The 18,806-nt window shown below is 40.2% G+C and overlaps 1 protein-coding gene across 1 annotated transcript in view; it reads right to left on the bottom strand.

Annotated features, from left to right (window-relative positions):
* The window catches only part of ARSB (arylsulfatase B), a 176,982-nt gene that overhangs the window by 73,704 nt on the left and 84,472 nt on the right, over positions 1-18,806 (bottom strand). Inside the window, exon 5 of the mRNA XM_010847636.1 lies at positions 16,221-16,464. Coding sequence (XP_010845938.1) covers positions 16,221-16,464 — 244 coding nt within the window. The remainder of the gene's footprint in view (positions 1-16,220; positions 16,465-18,806) is intronic.

The raw sequence follows: 18,806 nt of genomic DNA on the forward strand, positions 1-18,806 counted from the left end.
CATTGCTACAAATAAAGCTAGTGGAGGTGATGGAATTCCAGTTGAGCTATTTCAAATCCTAAAAGATGATGCTGTGAAAGTGCTGCACTCAATATGCTAGCAAATTTGGAAAACTCAGTAGCAGCCACAGGACTGGAAAAGGTCAGTTTTCATTCGAATCCCAAAGAAGGGCAATGCCAAAGAATGCTCAAACTACCACACAATTGCACTCATTTCACATGCTAGCAGAGTAATGCTCAAAATTCTCCAAGCTAGGCTTCAACAGTATGTGAACCATGAACTTCTAGATGTTCAAGCTGGATTTAGAAAAGGCAGAGGAACTAGAGATCAAAATGCCAACATCTGTTGGATCACAGAAAAAGCAAGAGAATTCCAGGAAAACATATGCTTTATTGACTACACCAAAGCCTTTGACTGTGTGAATCACAACAAACTGTGGAAAATTCTTAAAGAGATGGGAATACCAGACCACCTGACCTGCCTCCCAAGAAATCTGTATGCAGGTCAGGAAGAAATAGTTAGAACTGGACATGGAACAACAGACTGGTTCCAAATCAGGAAAGGAGTACATTAGGGCTATATATTGTCACCCTGCTTATTTAACTTCTATGCAGAGTACATCATGAGAAACGCTGGGTTGGATGAAGCACAAGCTGGATTCAAGATTGCCGGGAGAAATATCAATAACCAGAGATATGCAGGTGACACCACCCTTATGGCAGAAACTGAAGAACTAAAGAGTCTCTTGATGAAAGTGAAAGAGGAGAGTGAAAAAGTTGGCTTAAAACTCAACATTCAGAAAACTAAGATCATGGCATCCGGTCCCATCACTTCATGGCAAATAGATGGGAAACTGTGGAAATAGTGAGAGACTTAATTTTGGGGGGCTCCAATATCACTGCAGATGGTGACTGTAGCCATGAAATTAAAAGACGCTTGCTCCTTAGAAGAAAAGTTATGACCAACCTAAACAGCATATTAAATAGCAGAGACATTACTTTGCCAACAAAGGTCTTTCTAGTCAAAGCTATTGTTTTTCCAGTGGTCATGTATGGATGTGAGAGTTGGACTACAAAGAAAGCTGAGTGCTGAAGAATTGATGCTTTTGAACTGTGGTGTTAGAGAAGACTCTTGAGAGTCCCTTGGACTGTGAGGAGATCCAACCAGTCCATCCTAAAGGAAATCAGTCCTGGGTGTTCATTGGAAGGACTGATGCTAAAGCTGAAACTCCAATACTTTGGTCACCTGATGTGAAGAACTGACTCATTGGAAAAGACCCTGATGCTGGGAAAGACTGAAGGTAGGAAGAGAAGGGGACGACAGAGGATGAGATGGTTGGAGAGCGTCACCAACTCAATGGACATGGGTGTGAGTAGACTCTGGGAGTTGGTGATGGACAGGGAGGCCTGGCATGCTGTAGCCCATGGGATCGCAGAGTCGGACAGGACTGAGTGACTGAACTGAACTGAATAAGCTGGTAGCTTAAAAACAATGACAACATCTTTTGTTGCAGAATTCAGATCCTGACTCTGTAAACATGGAAAGAATACAATCACAGATACAAGACTACAGCCTAGATAAGCTACATGAATAATATGTAAAACAATGGAACATTAATAATCCTATCTTTCCCTCTTTCTTGGCAAGAGTTCCCCTTAGAAATGCACTGATGTAGCTATAACTTCTTCCAAGTGAAAGTCTCTTTTGAGAAAAGCATCAGTGTCAAATACAGCCAAGTCACACAGTCCACTCATAAACTGCATATAAAAAAGGATACATTGCAATTTGTTATCTAGGAATTTCCCCAATGTTTTGAATTAAGCATATGGTATAGTTTAGCTGTATGTGCAATATTATCTTCATTAAACTGTTGATTACATTTGCAAAATGTAAATCTATAAATAATGACTGATGATGTTAATGGAAAATGATTTTCCAGTAATCACACAAGTTCATGAAATGCCCTGATTTTATTATAGCAGGTGTTTTTATTAGGGCAAATGTTTGGGCTCCAGGCTGATAGGAATGAAACAGAGCCATCTAATCAGCGTCTTTAAGCTAGGCGCCTAGGGGACTGTTCAGAGTTCTTTCTTCCTGCACAGTGCTCACAACCTGCCCTAGCAGACGATGATGGTCACGGGAGTAAGTGCCGTGACAGGAAGATTTATGCAAAGACAAAGAGCTGTAACGTACCCACTGGTATGGCGCATGTGCTCAGGCATGTCCGACTCTGTGATCCCATGGACTGTAGCCCCCCAGGCTCCTTTGTCCATGGGATTTTTCAGGCATGAATACTGGAGTGGGTTGCCATTTCCTCTTCCAGAGGATCTTCCTGACTCAGGGATTGAACCAGGATCTCCTGCATTGGCAGGTGGATTCTTTACTACCGAGCCACTCAGGAATGAGGAGTGGAGGTTGTTTCGGCCAAGTTCGTTTGAATAATAGTAGCTAGAATTTAGAGAGCATTTATTGTGTGCTTCACACCAGTGCAAATGTTTTGCGTGTACTATCTCATTTAATCTTCTACATTATGACAGACACAACCTTGGCACAGAGCAGTTGAGTGACTTACCAGATCATGTGTTTGGGCCAGTGACAGAACTGGGTTTGGAACTCAGGAAAACTCCTGAATTCCCCACTCAGAGCCAGTATGCTAAATTGTCTCCTCCATCAAATGTAGAAATGGACTCAGTATCTTTTTAAATATATTACATTTCCATTCATTCAGCTTATTTTTAAGGATCCATTAACAAACATCTCTGTTTACTTCAAGTGCCTCTATTAACAAAAGAATTAATAATTTTTCTCCATCTTCTTATCTTACTTATATAAAATGGTATACAGTTGTCTCTGATCCCATTTCATTTAGAACAGTTCAGTCACTCAGTCACGTCCAACTCTTTGAGACCCCGTGAACTGCAGCACGCCAGGCCTCTCTGTCCATCACCAACTCCTGGAGTCCACCCAAACCCATGTCCATTGAGTCGGTGATGCCATCCAACCATCTCATCCTCTGTCATTCCCTTCTCCTCCTGCCCCCAATCTCAGTCTTTCCCAGCATCAGGATCTTTTCCAATGAGTCAGCTCTTCACATCAGGTGGCCAAAGTATTGGAGTTTCAGCTTCAACATCAGTCCTTCCAATGAACACCCAGGACTGATCACCTTTAGGATGGACTGGTTGGATCTCACAGTTCAAGGGACTCTCAAGAGAGTCCCATTCTCAAGACTCTCAACACCACAGTTCAAAAGCATCAATTCTTCAGCACTCAGCTTTCTTTATAGTCCAACTGTCACATCCATACTGGAGAAGGCAATGGCAGCCCACCCCAGTACTCTTGCCTGGAAAATCCCATGGATGGAGGACCCTGGTAGGCTGCAGTCCATGGGGTCGCTAGGAGTTGGACACGACTCAGCAACTTCACTTTCACTTTTCACTTTCATCATTGGAGAAGGAAATGGCAACCCACTCTAGTGTTCTTGCCTGGAGAATCCCAGGGATGGGGGAGCCTGGTGGGCTGCCATCTTTGGGGTCACACAGAGTCAGACACAACTGAAGCGACTTAGCAGCAGCAGCACATCCATACATGACCACTGGAAAAACCATAGCCTTGACTAGACGGACCTTTGTTGGCAAAGTAATGTCTCTGCTTTTTAATATGCTGTCTAGGTTGGTCATAACTTTCCTTCCAAGGAGAAAGCGTCTTTTAATTTCATGGCTGCAGTCACCTATCTGCAGTGATTTTGGAGCCCAGAACAATTCAAGGGCAGGCAGCTGCGATGGTGCATAAGCGCGGCCGGGAGGAGCTACCCCACGTCTGAGGTAAGGAGCAGCAGCTGCGCCTTGCTGGAGCAGCCGTGAAGAGAGACCCCACGTCCAAGGTAAGAGAAACCCAAGTAGAGGTAGGCACTGAGAAAGGGCATCAGAGGGCAGACAGACAGAAACCACAGTCACAGACAACAGGCCAATCAGATCACATGGACCACAGCCTTGTCTAACTCAGTGAAACTAAGCCATGCCCTGTGGGGCTACCCAAGACGGGTGGGTCATGGTGGAGAGGTCTGACAGAATGTGGTCCACTGGAGAAGGGAATGGCAAACCACTTCAGTATTCTTGCCTTGAGAACCCCGTGAACAGTATGAAAAGGCAAAATGATAGGATACTGAAAGCGGAACTCCCCAGGTCGGTAGGTGCCCAATATGCTACTGGAGATCAGTGGAGAAATAACTCCAGAAAGAATGAAGGGATGGAGCCAAAACAAAAACAATACCCAGCTGTGGATGTGACTGGTGATAGAAGCAAGGTCCGATGCTGTAAAGAGCAATATTGCACAGGAACCTGGAACGTCAGGGCCATGAATCACGGCAAATTGGAAGTGGTCAAACAGGAGATGGCAAGAGTGAATGTTGACATTCTAGGAATCATTGAACTAAGATGGACTGGAATGGGTGAATTTAACTCAGAGGACCATTACATCTCTTCAGCCCTGGCTGAAGTGAGTGAAAATACCCTCAGGACTTTGGCATCTGGTCTTCTCTTTAGTTTCCTACTACTGTGGGCAGGAATCCCTTAGAAGAAATGGAGTAGCTATCATGGTCAACAAAAGAGTCCAAAATGCAGTACTTGGATGCAATCTCAAAAGCAACAGAACGATCTCTGTTCGTTTCCAAGGCAAAGCATTCAATATCATGGTGATCCAAGTCTATGCCCCGACCAGTAACACCATTTCATTATTCAATTTTAATTCACCCAAATTTCATGTTTTCTGGGTTAGTTTTTTTTTTTTTTTTAATGGGGCAAGGATACACTGATCAGTAACTAGTTTCCAATATGCTATAAATATTTTCTAAAAGTCTACAGTTTCAGACACTGAGATCACAGCACTGTCCATTTATAAATAGAGTTTCCAGTTTTTGACTTTCATTTTCCAACTAGTTGAAGGGTTGGGCAGTAAAACATTTCCCATAAATAAATGAAGTGCTATGATATTCTACACTTCTTTTACCACTAGCTGCTGACCATCTGTCATAGCAAAGACACACCCTGGAGGACAATCTCAAATTTTTAGAAACAGAAATAGCCATGGCAATATTTCCAGACATGAATTTTTGAAAAAAAAAAATTATTGATAAAAAATCCAAGAAACGCCCACAGATTATCTTCCATCCTGTTAACGTTCTGTAAGAATTATCATCATCCTTACTATCTTCCCCTAAAGCTACTGAGTTGTTATTGATACTATGTTCCAGGCTCCTTGCTGTTTCATACATATTCTTTCACTACGTCCTCACGTAAATGCCTATGAAGTGGGCATCACTAATGTTACATTTTACACACAAGGAAACTGATGCTTGGAGGCATAAAGTAACTTGCCCAAGATCACACAAATAATAAATGGCAAAGACCAGATCTAACCACAGAGTCCACATTTTCAACCGTTATACTAGTGACATTACTCCCAGGATATATTTTCTTTGTTATGTGGGTGACGGTGATATTGGGTTTGTGTAAATTCCATGCTCCTTTAAAAGCCATCTTAACATGCAAATGTTACCATGAATAAAGTGTTTAGCCATGGAAATCAAAACATTTTGACTAAAATTGGTGAGGAAATACGTAACTTAAATCCACCTGATGTAGAGTTTTATATGAGAGAAATTTTTCATGTACACCTTTAAGGAATCATTAAATATTAAAGTAGGCTACACTAAAAGATACAATATTATTCACAATAACTGAGTCATACCTTTATTACAATCTTTTCCTATTCATTATTAAAAAATAATTGGTAGGACTTCCAGGTTAGTATCAGGGCAAATCAGCAGAACCTAATATCCCTTTTTTCCCAATTTCCATTATAATACCCATGAAGAATTACAAAAAGAGGAAAACTGGCAACAGTGTTGGAAACTAAAGAGAAGACCAGATGCCAAAGTCCTGAGGGGATTTTCACTCACGCCAGGGCTGAAGAGATTAACAGCATATTCCTGGATTCGAACGGAAGAATTAAAACCTGGTCCCAAAGAAAGCAGAAAAAGATGGATTCACTTTGTCTATGTCTAGCTACGGAACTCAAAGTGAAGTGAAAGTCGCTCAGTCGTGTCCAGCTCTCTGAGACCCCCTGGACTATACAGCCCATGGAATTCTCGAGGCCAGAACACTGGAGTGGGTAGCCTTTCCCTTCTTCAGGGGATCTTCCCAACCCAGGGATCAAACCCACGTCTCCCTCGTTGCAGGTGGATTCTTCACCAGCTGAGCCACCAGGAAAGCCCAAGAATACTGGACTGAGTAGCCTATCCCTTCTCCAGCCGATCTTCCTGACCCAGGAATCGAACCGGGTTCTCTTGCATTGCAGGCAGATTCTTTACCAACCAAGCTATGAGGGAAGACCAAAACTTAGGCCTTAGAGGTCACACTGAACAAAAGTGGGCAGGGATCTCTCATCAGCTGGCTTCAGAGCTGAACCAGCACACCTTTCGTCCCTCACCACTGGTTTCTTCCCTCTCCTGTCCCTCCAGGCAGCAAATGCAAGACCAACCTGGGAGGGAACAGAAGAAATTTGGCAGCTAGGTCACACCCTAGAATGTGATGCAGCCGAACAGAAAATGTCTGAGATAACCCCAGAGCACTGCATAACTATGGACATAGAGAAGAAGCTCTTTTGTCAGAGAGGGAGAAGTAGGAAGTCAAAAAATACTGCATCACTTCTTAAACATTTTGCGTCAACCGAACAAATACGTACATGCATACATGTGATATATATATGTACACACACACATATATATAGATGTATATTCACTTGACTGAAGTGACTAGATATACATAGACTTTGAATGCAGAGCTACTGGTTGGTAGCTCATCTTTACTTCATAAGCCATTTTATAAGCTTCATTTCCAGTTTCCAGGCCCATTTTTCTTACACTGGAGCAAGAGCCAAAGAACGTGTGAATTTCCAGATTTCCATAGGATATTGGTGGCCGTCTACATTTGAATCTCTCCACACACTACTCTTAAAAGACATACCGAAAAGGAAAGAAAGTAAAATTACCCAACACTCAAGCCTACAACATAAGCAGGAGACAGAGCATGTTTAAACCTCGATGGACATGAGGAAATAGCCATCCAAGCCCTGGAGGGTCAGTGCTGGCTCCCACCTAGGGAAGGGGTCAGGGACTGTGCCCAAGAGGGTGCAGGGGTCCAAGAGGGGAAGGGACTCAGGTTGTATCTGACAAACCCAGAAAGAGAGGCCCCCGCACTGAGTGACCAACACCCAAAACTCTGAAACTAAAGACCTCAATGTACCCCACTGTGCATCTGGGAAAGTGACTCAGTTTGGTCACCTTTGAGACTTATCTAGTAAAAGTCTTCACCTTTAAATAATACTAGTGATAACAAAAACCTTTCAGACCTCTAGGCAAAAGGACCAACTCACTTGCAAATGAAATGAGATCCAGGTAACACGAAAGTTATCAACAGGGCCATACAGAGCAAGTATAACACTGTCAAGAAGCTCAAGGAAAAAAAGTACATGAGACAAGGAGCTTATATCAGTTCAACTGTTTCAGTATCATCAAGGCTGTAGGAATGGCTTCAATATCAAGGCAGAAATTCAAAGAATCCTGAGAAATCTATTAACAAATGAATTCCTCCAACTCAGAGATAATTGAGAACACTTTAGGAATGGACAAGTGTTTAGCACAGAATATATTATTATAGATCTAAGACAAAAGCAAAATTGTGGACAAGGGTAGAAAAACAGCATTATAATATTATATGCTCAAAGTAGAAATAATACAACTAAAAATAGCACTGAAAGAGAAAGGTAAGACAATGGGTAGAATTGAATAACTTGTTGATGTTCTTACAGGTAATAAGTAGAAGTCAAAGACAACATTTAAAGCTGACAAACCAAATAGCAGAACCTAAAAAGTGACTAAGAGAATTACATAAATATATTAATATAATGATGCCACTGGAATAAACCATACATTGCTCCAATCAAACATAAAAAAATAATATAAAATAACAGAGCTAAGAAAAGTATAGTTAATACTTTTCTTAATATATATATTAAAACTCATTTACTGAAGTAAAATATTTTCTGGTTGGATCACACACACACAAAAAAAACCTAATATTATACCTAACAACTACAAAATACACATTCTTTTCAAGACTACCTGGCACAGGTTCCAAGAAAGTGAGGCAAGTCTCAAATTTAAAAGGACTGAAATAATAAAATGTATGTCCTCTGACAACAATACGATTAAACTAGAAATCAATAATCTAACAGAGAAAATCTGAAAATTTGGAAAATAAATGGGTCTAAACACACGGATCAAAGAGGAAATCATTTGCACCATTTCCACCATTATTCTTAACAATGATTTTGACATAAATTCCACCTTGTCAGATATACCAAGATTGTAATCTTAGCTTTTCTGTTATCAGGTAAACCTGGTACACTTTGCTGTAATGGTACTTATCAGAAGACAATAAAGCAATGTCTATAGAGTAATGAGGAGAACACATTTGACAATAATTCCTTGTCAAAGGAACCCACTCTAGGACTCTTGCCTGGAAAATCCCATGGACGGAGGAGCCTGGAAGGCTGCAGTCCATGGGGTCGCAAGGAGTCGGACACAACTGAGCAACTTCACTTCCACTTTTCACTTTCATGCATTGGAGAAGGAAATGGCAACCCACTCCAGTGTTCTTGCCTAGAGAATCCCAGGGACGGGGGAGCCTGGTGGGCTGCCGTCTCTGGGGTCGCACAGAGTCGGACACGACTGAAGTGACTTAGCAGCAGCAGCAGCAGCAGCAGCTTTGTCAAATTATTACGTATGTTTGAAGGTAGCAGAAAGATATTCTTCCATATATGAAGATTTTTTTTTAAAACCTTATCATTTATGTACCTCTATGAAAATTACTTTAAAGTATTAACCAAATAAATGAAAAGATCAATTAAAATTAGGAACTGAGAATGTGAAAATTAAGGAATATTTGTAATATAAAAAGTAATTAACTTATAGATCAATATACATAATTTCTCTATATATGATTACAAAGGTTTATAAAGAAGAAAAACTCTCTGGAAGAGTTATAAGACTTACAATATTATGTTTCAGAAAGCTGGTTCTACGATCCCAGATTGACTTGAAAAGCATTTGAAAGTAGAAAATAAACAGGATAGTAAAATATTCTTTGGGTATTTCTGTTTCTAGCCAAGATGGAGTAACAGGCAGACTGGACCTACCCTCCTACCTAAAACAACCTAAAGAGAAACAGAACATATGAAACAACAGTTTTCAAAAGATGAGCTATCAGGCAAAGGATAGGAAACACAGGAATTCTTATCACTGTCCTCACTTATTACCATGAGAATGGTAAGATTCCAGGCCCTGCTGTAGGGGTGGGGAATTGAGGCACAGCCCCATGGACTCCTTGACTTGAGAGCTGAGGTGCCAGGGAGACCCTAGAGTTGACAGGATAGAGTACCACAGAAGAGAAAGCTGCACAGAGAGCCTTGGAGGTTTGTAGAAAGTCCCTTAGAATATTTAGCTGAGCACTGATCAGATGTATGCGAGAGAACTACCCCAAACTAGGGAAAGAACTACCTGAAAGGATGAAAGGAACCAGTGCCCAGCACTCACATGGGGTTAGAAATAGTTATATCTACTCCCATCTGCCAGACTGGAAAAACTTAAATTCAAAGGGCATTTGGTAGATTACTCGGAAGGTTTTGACTCAGCAGTGAAGACTATTGTCCACGACCGGACACTGACATGGACCTAATGCCTAATAAATCATAAATGCAATATCCTGAAGGCTCCAAGTATCCTCAACTGCATTTCAGTACAAATCAAGAAGATTCATAACAATAAATAAATATCCAAGAAAGTAAAATGTACAATGTCTGGCATCAAATCAAAGATTAAAAGTCAGGAAAACGAGACCCACAATGAGGTGACTGACTAATCAGTACCAACCTAGAACTGACATAGCTGTTGGAATTAGCAGAGGACATTAAAACGGTTATTAAAACTATATTCTGTATGTTTAGAAAGTTGGATTAAAAAAGATATAAAAGATCCAAGCTGGACTTCTAAAGTGAAAACTTGCAACATGTGAGATGAAAACCAGAATGGATAGAGGCAAAACATTCTCAGACATAAATCGCAGGAATATTTTCTTAGATCAGTCTTCCAAGGCAAAAGAAAGAAGAGCAAAAATAAACACATGGGAACTAATCAAACTTAAAAGCAAAGGAAATCATCAACAAAATGAAAAGACAATCTACCAAATGGGAGAAAATATTTGCACATGATGCAACTGATGAGGAGTTAATACCCAAAACATACAAACAGCTCATACAAATCAATATCAAAAACAAATAACCCAATCAAAAAACAAGCACAAGAACTAAATAGATATTTCTCCAAAGAAGACAGATGGCCAATAGGCACATGAAAAGATGTCAACATCAGTAATTACTAGAGAAGTGCAAATCAAAATACAATGAGGTATCACCTCACATCGGTCAGAATGGCCATCATCAAAATTCTACAAACAATAAGTGCTGGTTCCTTTTTCTAGGAACCCTTCTACACTGTTGGTGGGAAAATAAGTTGTTGCAGTCACTGTGGAGAATAATATTGAGGTTCCCTAAGAAACTAAAAATAGGGTTATCCTATGATTCAGCAATCCCACTCCTGAGCATATATCCTAAAAAGATGGAAACTCTAAATCAAAAAGATACCGTGTTTACAGCAGCACTCTTACAGTAGCCAAGACATGGAAACAACCTAAGTGGCCGCCAACTGACGATTGGTTTAAGAATATGCGGTAATGTATGCAATGGAATATTAGTCATAAAAAAGAATGAAATATTGCCTTTTGCAGCAATATGGATGGATCCAGAGAATATCATACTAAGTGAAGTAAGTCAGACAGAGAAAGACAAATATTATATTACTTATATGTGGAATCTAAAAAATAATACAAATGAATCCATATACAAAACAGAAGCAGACTCACAGACACAGAAAACAAATTTATGGTTACCAAAGGGGAAGGGAGGAGGTGAAGGATAAATTAGGAGTACAGGATTAACAGATGCAAATTGCTCTACATAAAATAGGTGAGCAATGAGGACTTACTGCATAGCACAGGGAACTATATTCAATAACTTGTGTAATGGAAGCTATAATGGAAAATAATCTGAAAAATGTGTATATATAACTTTGACACCAGAAATTAACACAATATTGTAAATCAACTATATTTTAATACAAATAATTGATACTATAAATTATGAATATTTTTAATTGCACAATTGACTGTAAGACTATTGATGATTAATATAAGATTCAAAAATATTAAGCTAATAACTTGCATTCAAATTTTTTAAATATACAGAATTCATGACTCCTTTAAAAGACATACATCCAAGGACATATTCATTAGGAAGAAAAGGCAATCTACAGAATAGGAGAAAATATCTGCTAACAATATATATAACAAGGAGTTAATATCCAGAATGTATAAAGAACTTCTACAACTCAATAGTAACAACAACAAAAATCTCATTTAAAAATCGATGAAGGATTCAAGTAGATATGTCTCCAAGGAAGATACACAAATGATCTGCAAACACATGGACGATACTCAATATCACTAAATACAAGGGAGATGCAAATCAAAGTCACAATGAGATATCACTTCACACCCATCAGGATGGCGCATAGCAGATTTTCTTTAAGGGAGGGAAAGAATCAGTGCTGGTGAGGATGAGGAGAAACTGGAACTCTTGTACACTGTTGGAATATGAAATGGTACCGCTACTACGGAAAACAGTACAGCAGCTCTTCAAAAACTTAGAAGCAGAATTACCACATGGTATAGCAATGTCACTTCTATGTATATAACCCAAAGAATTGAGAGCAGGGTCTCAAAGAGATATTTGTACACCTATGCTCAGAGCAGCATCATTCACAAAAGCCAAAGGGGGAACAACACAACTGGCCAACACTGGATGTATGGAAAATCAAAATGTGGTGGAATATTCACCAGCCTTTAAAAAGGAAGGAAATTCTTATACATGCTATATGAATGGACTCTGAGGATATTATGATAAAGGAAACAAGCCAGTCACAAAACCACAGATACTGTAGAATTTCACCTGTATGAAGTATCTACAGTAGTCACATTTATAGGAACAGGAAGTAGAAGGGTGGTTGCCAGGGGCTGGGGAGAGGGGGAGGTAGAAAATTGTTGTTTAATGTATATATAGTTTTAGTTTTGCAAGATAAAAAAGTTTCTGGATATTAGTTATATAACAATGTGAATACACATAACACTACTGAACTGTACACTTAAAAATGGTAAAGATAGTAAATTTTGTTATGTGTATTTATCACATTTAAAAATAAATTTTCAAAAAAGAAAAATATGTTGGGCAGACTTAACAGAAGAGTAAGAATTAAGAAAAAAATTAATAAAACTTGAAGGCATACTAACAGAATCTATCCAAAATGGAATATATAGAGAAAAAATAATTACAAAAAAACAAACAAAAAGAAAAGAGCATCAACTAGCAGAAGGAAGATTTAGGTGAGAAGACAAATACCTCCATTCTTCCCAAATTAATTTTCGTGGTTAATCTCATTTATTTTTTTGTGATTGAGGCTATATAATTTACATTACATAATCATTACCCATTCATGCATCATTGTATTATATGATATATTTTAAAATCCTGCTTTTTATTTTTTTAAAGTGATTTACTTTAAAACATCACTTAATAATCCCTATGAGATATTCATGGACCTAAGGAGCCTTTGACTCATCTCAATTTATTTTTAAATTTTTTTGCCATGGGGCACGTGAGATCTTACTTTCCTGACCAGGGATCAAACCTGTGCCCCTTGCACTAGCAGTGTGGAGTCTTAACCACTCGACCACCAGGGAGAAGTGAGACTTGTCAAGGAGATTTTGTAAAGGAAATATAATGGGGAGGGGAACAGCTCTTTCTGCCAGGTATATAAATATACTCTAAAAGTTGTATTAATAGAAGATTACAGATTACAACAGTCAGGTGCTAACATAAGAACAGATAACTCAGTGGATTAATACAGATGGCACCTAGACAGATCATAGCACTAATAAGAACATAAAGTGGTACCACAAATCAGTGAAAAGGGAAATATTCAATAATAATAACAATGAAGTTATTATTCAGTAATAACTACTCAAAAATCAGTCTGAGTTGTCTTAATATTTTAAATAAAGCATCGTTTTAGTTTGGGACTTCCCTGGTGGCTCAGACGGTAAAGCGTCTGTCTATAATGTGGGAGACCCGGGTTCAATCCCTGGGTTGGGAAGATCCCCTGGAGAAGGAAATGGCAATCCACTCCAGTACTACTGCCTGGAAAATCCCATGGACAGAGGAGACTGGTAGGCTACAGTCCATGGGGTCGCAAAGAGTCAGACACGACTGAGCGACGTTCTTAAACTTTGGCTCATTAAGTATCACAACTGCTTTAGGCCTCATGGTATCTGTGAAAATGGGATGAAAAGTGACTTATCTTTCCTTCAACATTTCTCTTAAAATTGAATCCATGAGGTGGGGAAAGTCTTTATAGTTTCATAGTAAGTTTTCAAGATATTTCACATCATCAGATAATATTTGATTGTCACCACCCTTATAATAATAAGGGGCTTCCCTTGTGGCTCAGATGGTCAAGAATCTGCCTGCAGTGTGGGATGGAACCCAGTTCGATCCCTGGGTTGGGAAAATTATTATAACATCTAGATCAGTTTCCCACTGATCAGAAAGGAAAAACATTCCTTCCATTATGATTAGGGGTTCTGCTTACGTTTATGTAAGTTTAATGAAACATAAAATAAGTTCAAAAACCCTTTGAAAGGACTTGAAACAAACTATAGGTAGCTTATCAAGCTGAAAAGCAGAGAAACCACAGAATCAGAAAGAACTTGGAGAGGTCATGTCCCCTACAATTGATAAACACGCAGTGTATCTTGAAACAGGTGAAAAATAGAAGTCAAGGAACTCCTATTACAAAGACTGTCAGAATGTCACCCACTCCAAAACGGCAGTTTCTTCTAAAATTTAGTATTTTGAAGCAGACTCGAGAGGAATTGATAACTATGCAACTAGGGAAACTGGATGTTTTCAGACACCCGCCTCTGTTACTGCCATTACTGGCATTCCTCTTTCATCAGACCCTTTTGAAATTTTCAAAAACTATCATCATCTTGAAAATGGTATTTCCAAGCAAATATCTTACTGAAAAAAAGTTCCAGAACTCTGGGCACAGACTGAGTGTCTCTGACATTTGGCTGTCCATTTGTTTTTACTGCTTTGGAAGAGATGCTCCCGACGTCAGTGAGACTGGATGCTTTCTGCCTTGGCAGGCGTGGGTGCCAAATGCTCCACCACCGGTACTGAATGAACGCTTGCCTAATGTTGTGAGAAGCATCCATTTTATCGGGACAGTGGGGGCTGAATCATTGTTTTCAGGATCTTTTTCATCCATAAATGGGAATAGGATGAGAGCAGCTCTTCACTTATGAAACAGACACTTAATGATACTGGGCAGAAGTTTTGCTTTTTTCCAAATAGAAAAGGAAAGCCACTCTCTCATGGTTTCTCATACTGGGACAATACTGTTGGTGACAACATTCTGGTTACAGCCCTGCAGTCAACGGACATAATGCTGGAGGATGCAGAGCTCTCGTTCTCTTTAGGATGGGCCACGAGAAGTTCTCCTCTGATACTGAGGAAAGACCTTCTGAAATATGCATTTAAGGGTGGCCAAACTTCCAGTTCCTCTGCAAGCAGAAGCAAATACATGCCAAAGTCTTAAAGGTACTTCTGACCAAGATAATCTTAAGACTGAAATGTGGAATTCCACTGAAATGTGAAATGTGGATGGATAGTCCAAAATTTGGTAATATGGATGAACATCAATGACTTGGACTTTACTAAATATCATAACCTCTGTGACTCTTGGGACAGAGGAAATTACTCAAAATAAATTCAACTGTTTCTCAACTCAAGCCTCATTTGGCCAAGCGTGCCACAGAGTTTTGATTCCATTGGCTATTATGTGCTGTTACAGCCCAGGGCTTATGACACTTTAGCCACAAAACAAAACAAAACAAAAACATAAAAACTGATTGGGTGTCAAGGCTGACACATATGTTGTCATAGCAAAATGTCTCAAAACTTTCTCCTGCTTCTATAAGTCAAACTCCAATAGCCTTCACAGTGAAAGCTGGCAGTAAGCTGAAGTTCAAGTTTTGTTTTGCTTGGAAATTTTTATTTCCTTTTTATCATAAAGTGACTATTAATTTTTGTATTAAAAATGAGTGAGAGGCAGAGGCTTTCAAAGAATGTTATATTTTCTATGTGTACATAGCAAATAATATGTAATCAATATCTAATACCATAAAAATAAATTCTATCTAAGCTTTTGTGCATATGCTTAGGTACATTTTTTTGTAATCTCAGTTTTCAGAGTCTCAAAGAGGTCTATGATTCAAAAACCTGAGGGAAAAAACCTCATTCCTCTGATTTAGATACTGACCTCGTGGAACACATAAAATCATGTCACAATAGTCCAAGAATTACATGGAAGAAACTCAGACCACAACACTTAGAAGAAAATATGGATAAATATTTGGCACATTGCAAGCTGAGAAAAATGGTTCTAAATGAAAAAACAAGAGGAAATAATAAATTAATTCAAATGGTCATTCTCTAGCTCAATTAAATATTTAATTTCAAATCACGTATATCTAAGGGGAAAATCTAAACTAGAAGATGAGGCTATTTCCAGATCTTCCCTCCCTGCCTTGGTCCTCCATTCTCCTAGTGGGCAAGAGGACAGGTCTTCTGACCCTCTGCAGGAAGCAAACAATACCCCATCCAATTTCTTAGCAGGGCTTCCACTGTAAAGACCTCTGGTAGAGGGTGAGCCACTGAGGACGATCTTGTTCCTCATATTATGCATATATATGTATATGTGTGTGTGTGTGTGTATATACACACGGTATTTGTAAAGGCATTTCTTTTTTTTTTTTATCTTTTATCTGCAAGCTATACTATCATTTTCACATAAAAGCAATCCTTCTCAGCCAGTCAAGATGCTCCTAGAGCTTCTGATCTCAGGGGTGAAAGAGGAAGATGAGCCGTACCTGATGGTGTTCCACACATTGAAGCCATCCAGAGGCTTGGTGCCATTTGTGCTGCCCCCCGCCAGCTTCACCAAGGTGGGCAGCCAGTCAGAAATGTGGATGAGCTCCCGGGTCTTCACGCCCTTCCGCTTCAGCAAGGGGCTGGCCACAAAGCCCACCCCTCGCACGCCTCCCTCCCACAGGCTCCACTTTCTTCCTCGGAGGGGCCAGTTATTGCCCCCCGCCAAAGTCTGTCCGCCGTTATCTGAAACACAATCAGGTCATGGCATGAGGACAAGCTTAATCACTAGACATGTTTAAGAGAAGACTTGGATGTGTCCTGTTACTAAATGGTGCTTCAGAGCTAAAAAGGGAAATTCCTGTTTCCCTTCTTCTGTACCAACTACCCTCTTCCCACCCAACACCACCCTCTGTCTGACAGACATAACCACGGGGCAGCACGGGACACATCTGACGGGAGACCATGGAATTCTCCCTGGAGAAAGCCACTGAAGAACAAGGAAGGCCTGTGAAGGGCACTGCTTGGGCTCTGCTGAGCACTGACTAAGATTCAAATGCATGCGTGCAAGTTTGTGTAACACAGGAGAATGAACCCAGGTAGGCAGAAAAGGAAAGTCAGAGTGTTAGTTGCTCAGTCGTGTTCAACTCTTTGCGATCCCATGGATTGTAGCCACCAGGCTCCTCTGTCCATGGGATTCTAAAGGCAAGAATACTGGAATGCCCTCCCTCCTCCAGGGGATCTTCCCGATCCAGGGATTGAACCAGGTCTCCCACATTGCAGACAGAATCTTTACTGTCTGAGCACCATGGAAGCCCTCCGGATACACAAAAAGACACCTCTGAGTAAGTTTCACTTAGAAACCTAAAGCTCCTAGTGAGTGGGGAGAGTGAACCTTTTTATTTTCTTCCTGGAAAATTTTTCTAACATTTAAACTGGTCATGGAATTAACATTTGACTCCCTGGTGACTTGAACTCTTGCTTAAGTGTGAAAGTTGAAAACTTTGCCAGTGGGCTAAATATCTTGGCACATAGAAAAGTTGGGTGGAAAAAATAATTGCGAGAAAAATTCTTCCCTTCTTGACAAGATGGCAGGACAAAGCTGCATTGTGAGATGTGTGCCAGGGAAGAGAAGGTTTCTCTTCCAAGACAACTGAGGGAATAGAGGACACTGGGGGAGCCGGAGAAGTTGCAAGGGTGACCTCAATATCTGACCAGCTGGGTGGGGCTCAGAGACAGAAACTAGTTGGGCTGTAGAAAATAAACATCATACTTCTATACACTGAGGTTGTAGAATCATATTATCTCCCAAAGTACCCACACGCTTAGGTGATTTTAGAGACATTTTAAACAACACTTATTCACATGTAAAAGTGAAGTGAAGTGAAAGCTGCTCAGTTGTGTCTCACTTTGCGGTCCCATGGATGGTAGCCCGCCAGGCTTCTCTGTCCACAGAATTCTCCAAGACAGAATACTGAAGAGGGTTGCCATACCCTCCTCCAGGGGATCTTCCAACCCAGGGATCAAACCTGGGTCTCCCACATTGCAGACAGATTCTTTAACCATGTGAGCCACTGGGGAAGACCATATATTCAGTCGTGTCCAGCTCGGCAACCCATTGGACTGTAGCCTGCCAGGCTCTTCTGTCCGTGGGATTTTGTTTGTTTGTTTGTTTTTTGTTTTTGTTTTTGTTTTTTTTCGTGGGATTTTTCAGACATGAATCCTGGAGTGGCTTGCCATTTCCTTCTCCAAGATTTCTTTATCTATTTGTTCTATAGAGCAGCTCTGTCATACTGCGCCCCCCCACCCCCCGCCCATGGTTCATTTGGACAATAGTGGCTTTTAAGAATTATAATTATACCTCAATTAACCGTTTTCCTAAAAGCCACTATTGTCCAAATGAACCATAGGGGGGCAGTATGACAGAGCTGCTCTATAGAACAAATAGATAAAGAAATCTTGGAGAAGGAAATGGCAAGCCACTCCAGGATTCGTGTCTGAAAAATCCCACGGACAGAAGAGCCTGGCAGGCTACAGTCCAATGGGTTGCCGAGCTGGACACGACTGAGTGACTAAGCATGCACGCATAAAGAAATCTAACACAGAAATCAAGCTCTATCAAAGCCAAAGGATTCTCATGGAAGGAAAGAGAATCAGCCTTTGTTAAGCACCCACTCTGCATGAGGTACTGCTTTAATTTCACATTATCACAGAATCTGGAGTCTGATAGACCTGGAATTGAAGCCACTCACTAGCTGTGTGACCCAGGGCAATACACTGCCAAAGTTTCCTCATCTTTCATGTAGAGACAATCATTTCTACCTCATTCATATATTATGGTAGGAATTAAGTCACATCATTTATGACACTTGTCTGGCTAGGGACCTGGCACAATCTCAGTGCTCAATAAATGGGAGCTAATATTTATGTTAGAAATTACATATATTTTCCAGCATCAGGGTCTTACATTAGAAAAGACCCTGATGCCGGGAAAGATTGAAGGCAGGAGGAGAAGGGGATGACAGAGGACGAGATGGTTGGATGGCATCACCGACTCAATGGACAGGCTCTGGGAGATGGCGAAGGAC

This window comes from Bison bison, unplaced genomic scaffold, assembly GCF_000754665.1.
Source record: "Bison bison bison isolate TAMUID 2011002044 unplaced genomic scaffold, Bison_UMD1.0 scf7180017864252, whole genome shotgun sequence".
Classification (NCBI taxonomy): Eukaryota; Metazoa; Chordata; class Mammalia; order Artiodactyla; family Bovidae; genus Bison; species Bison bison.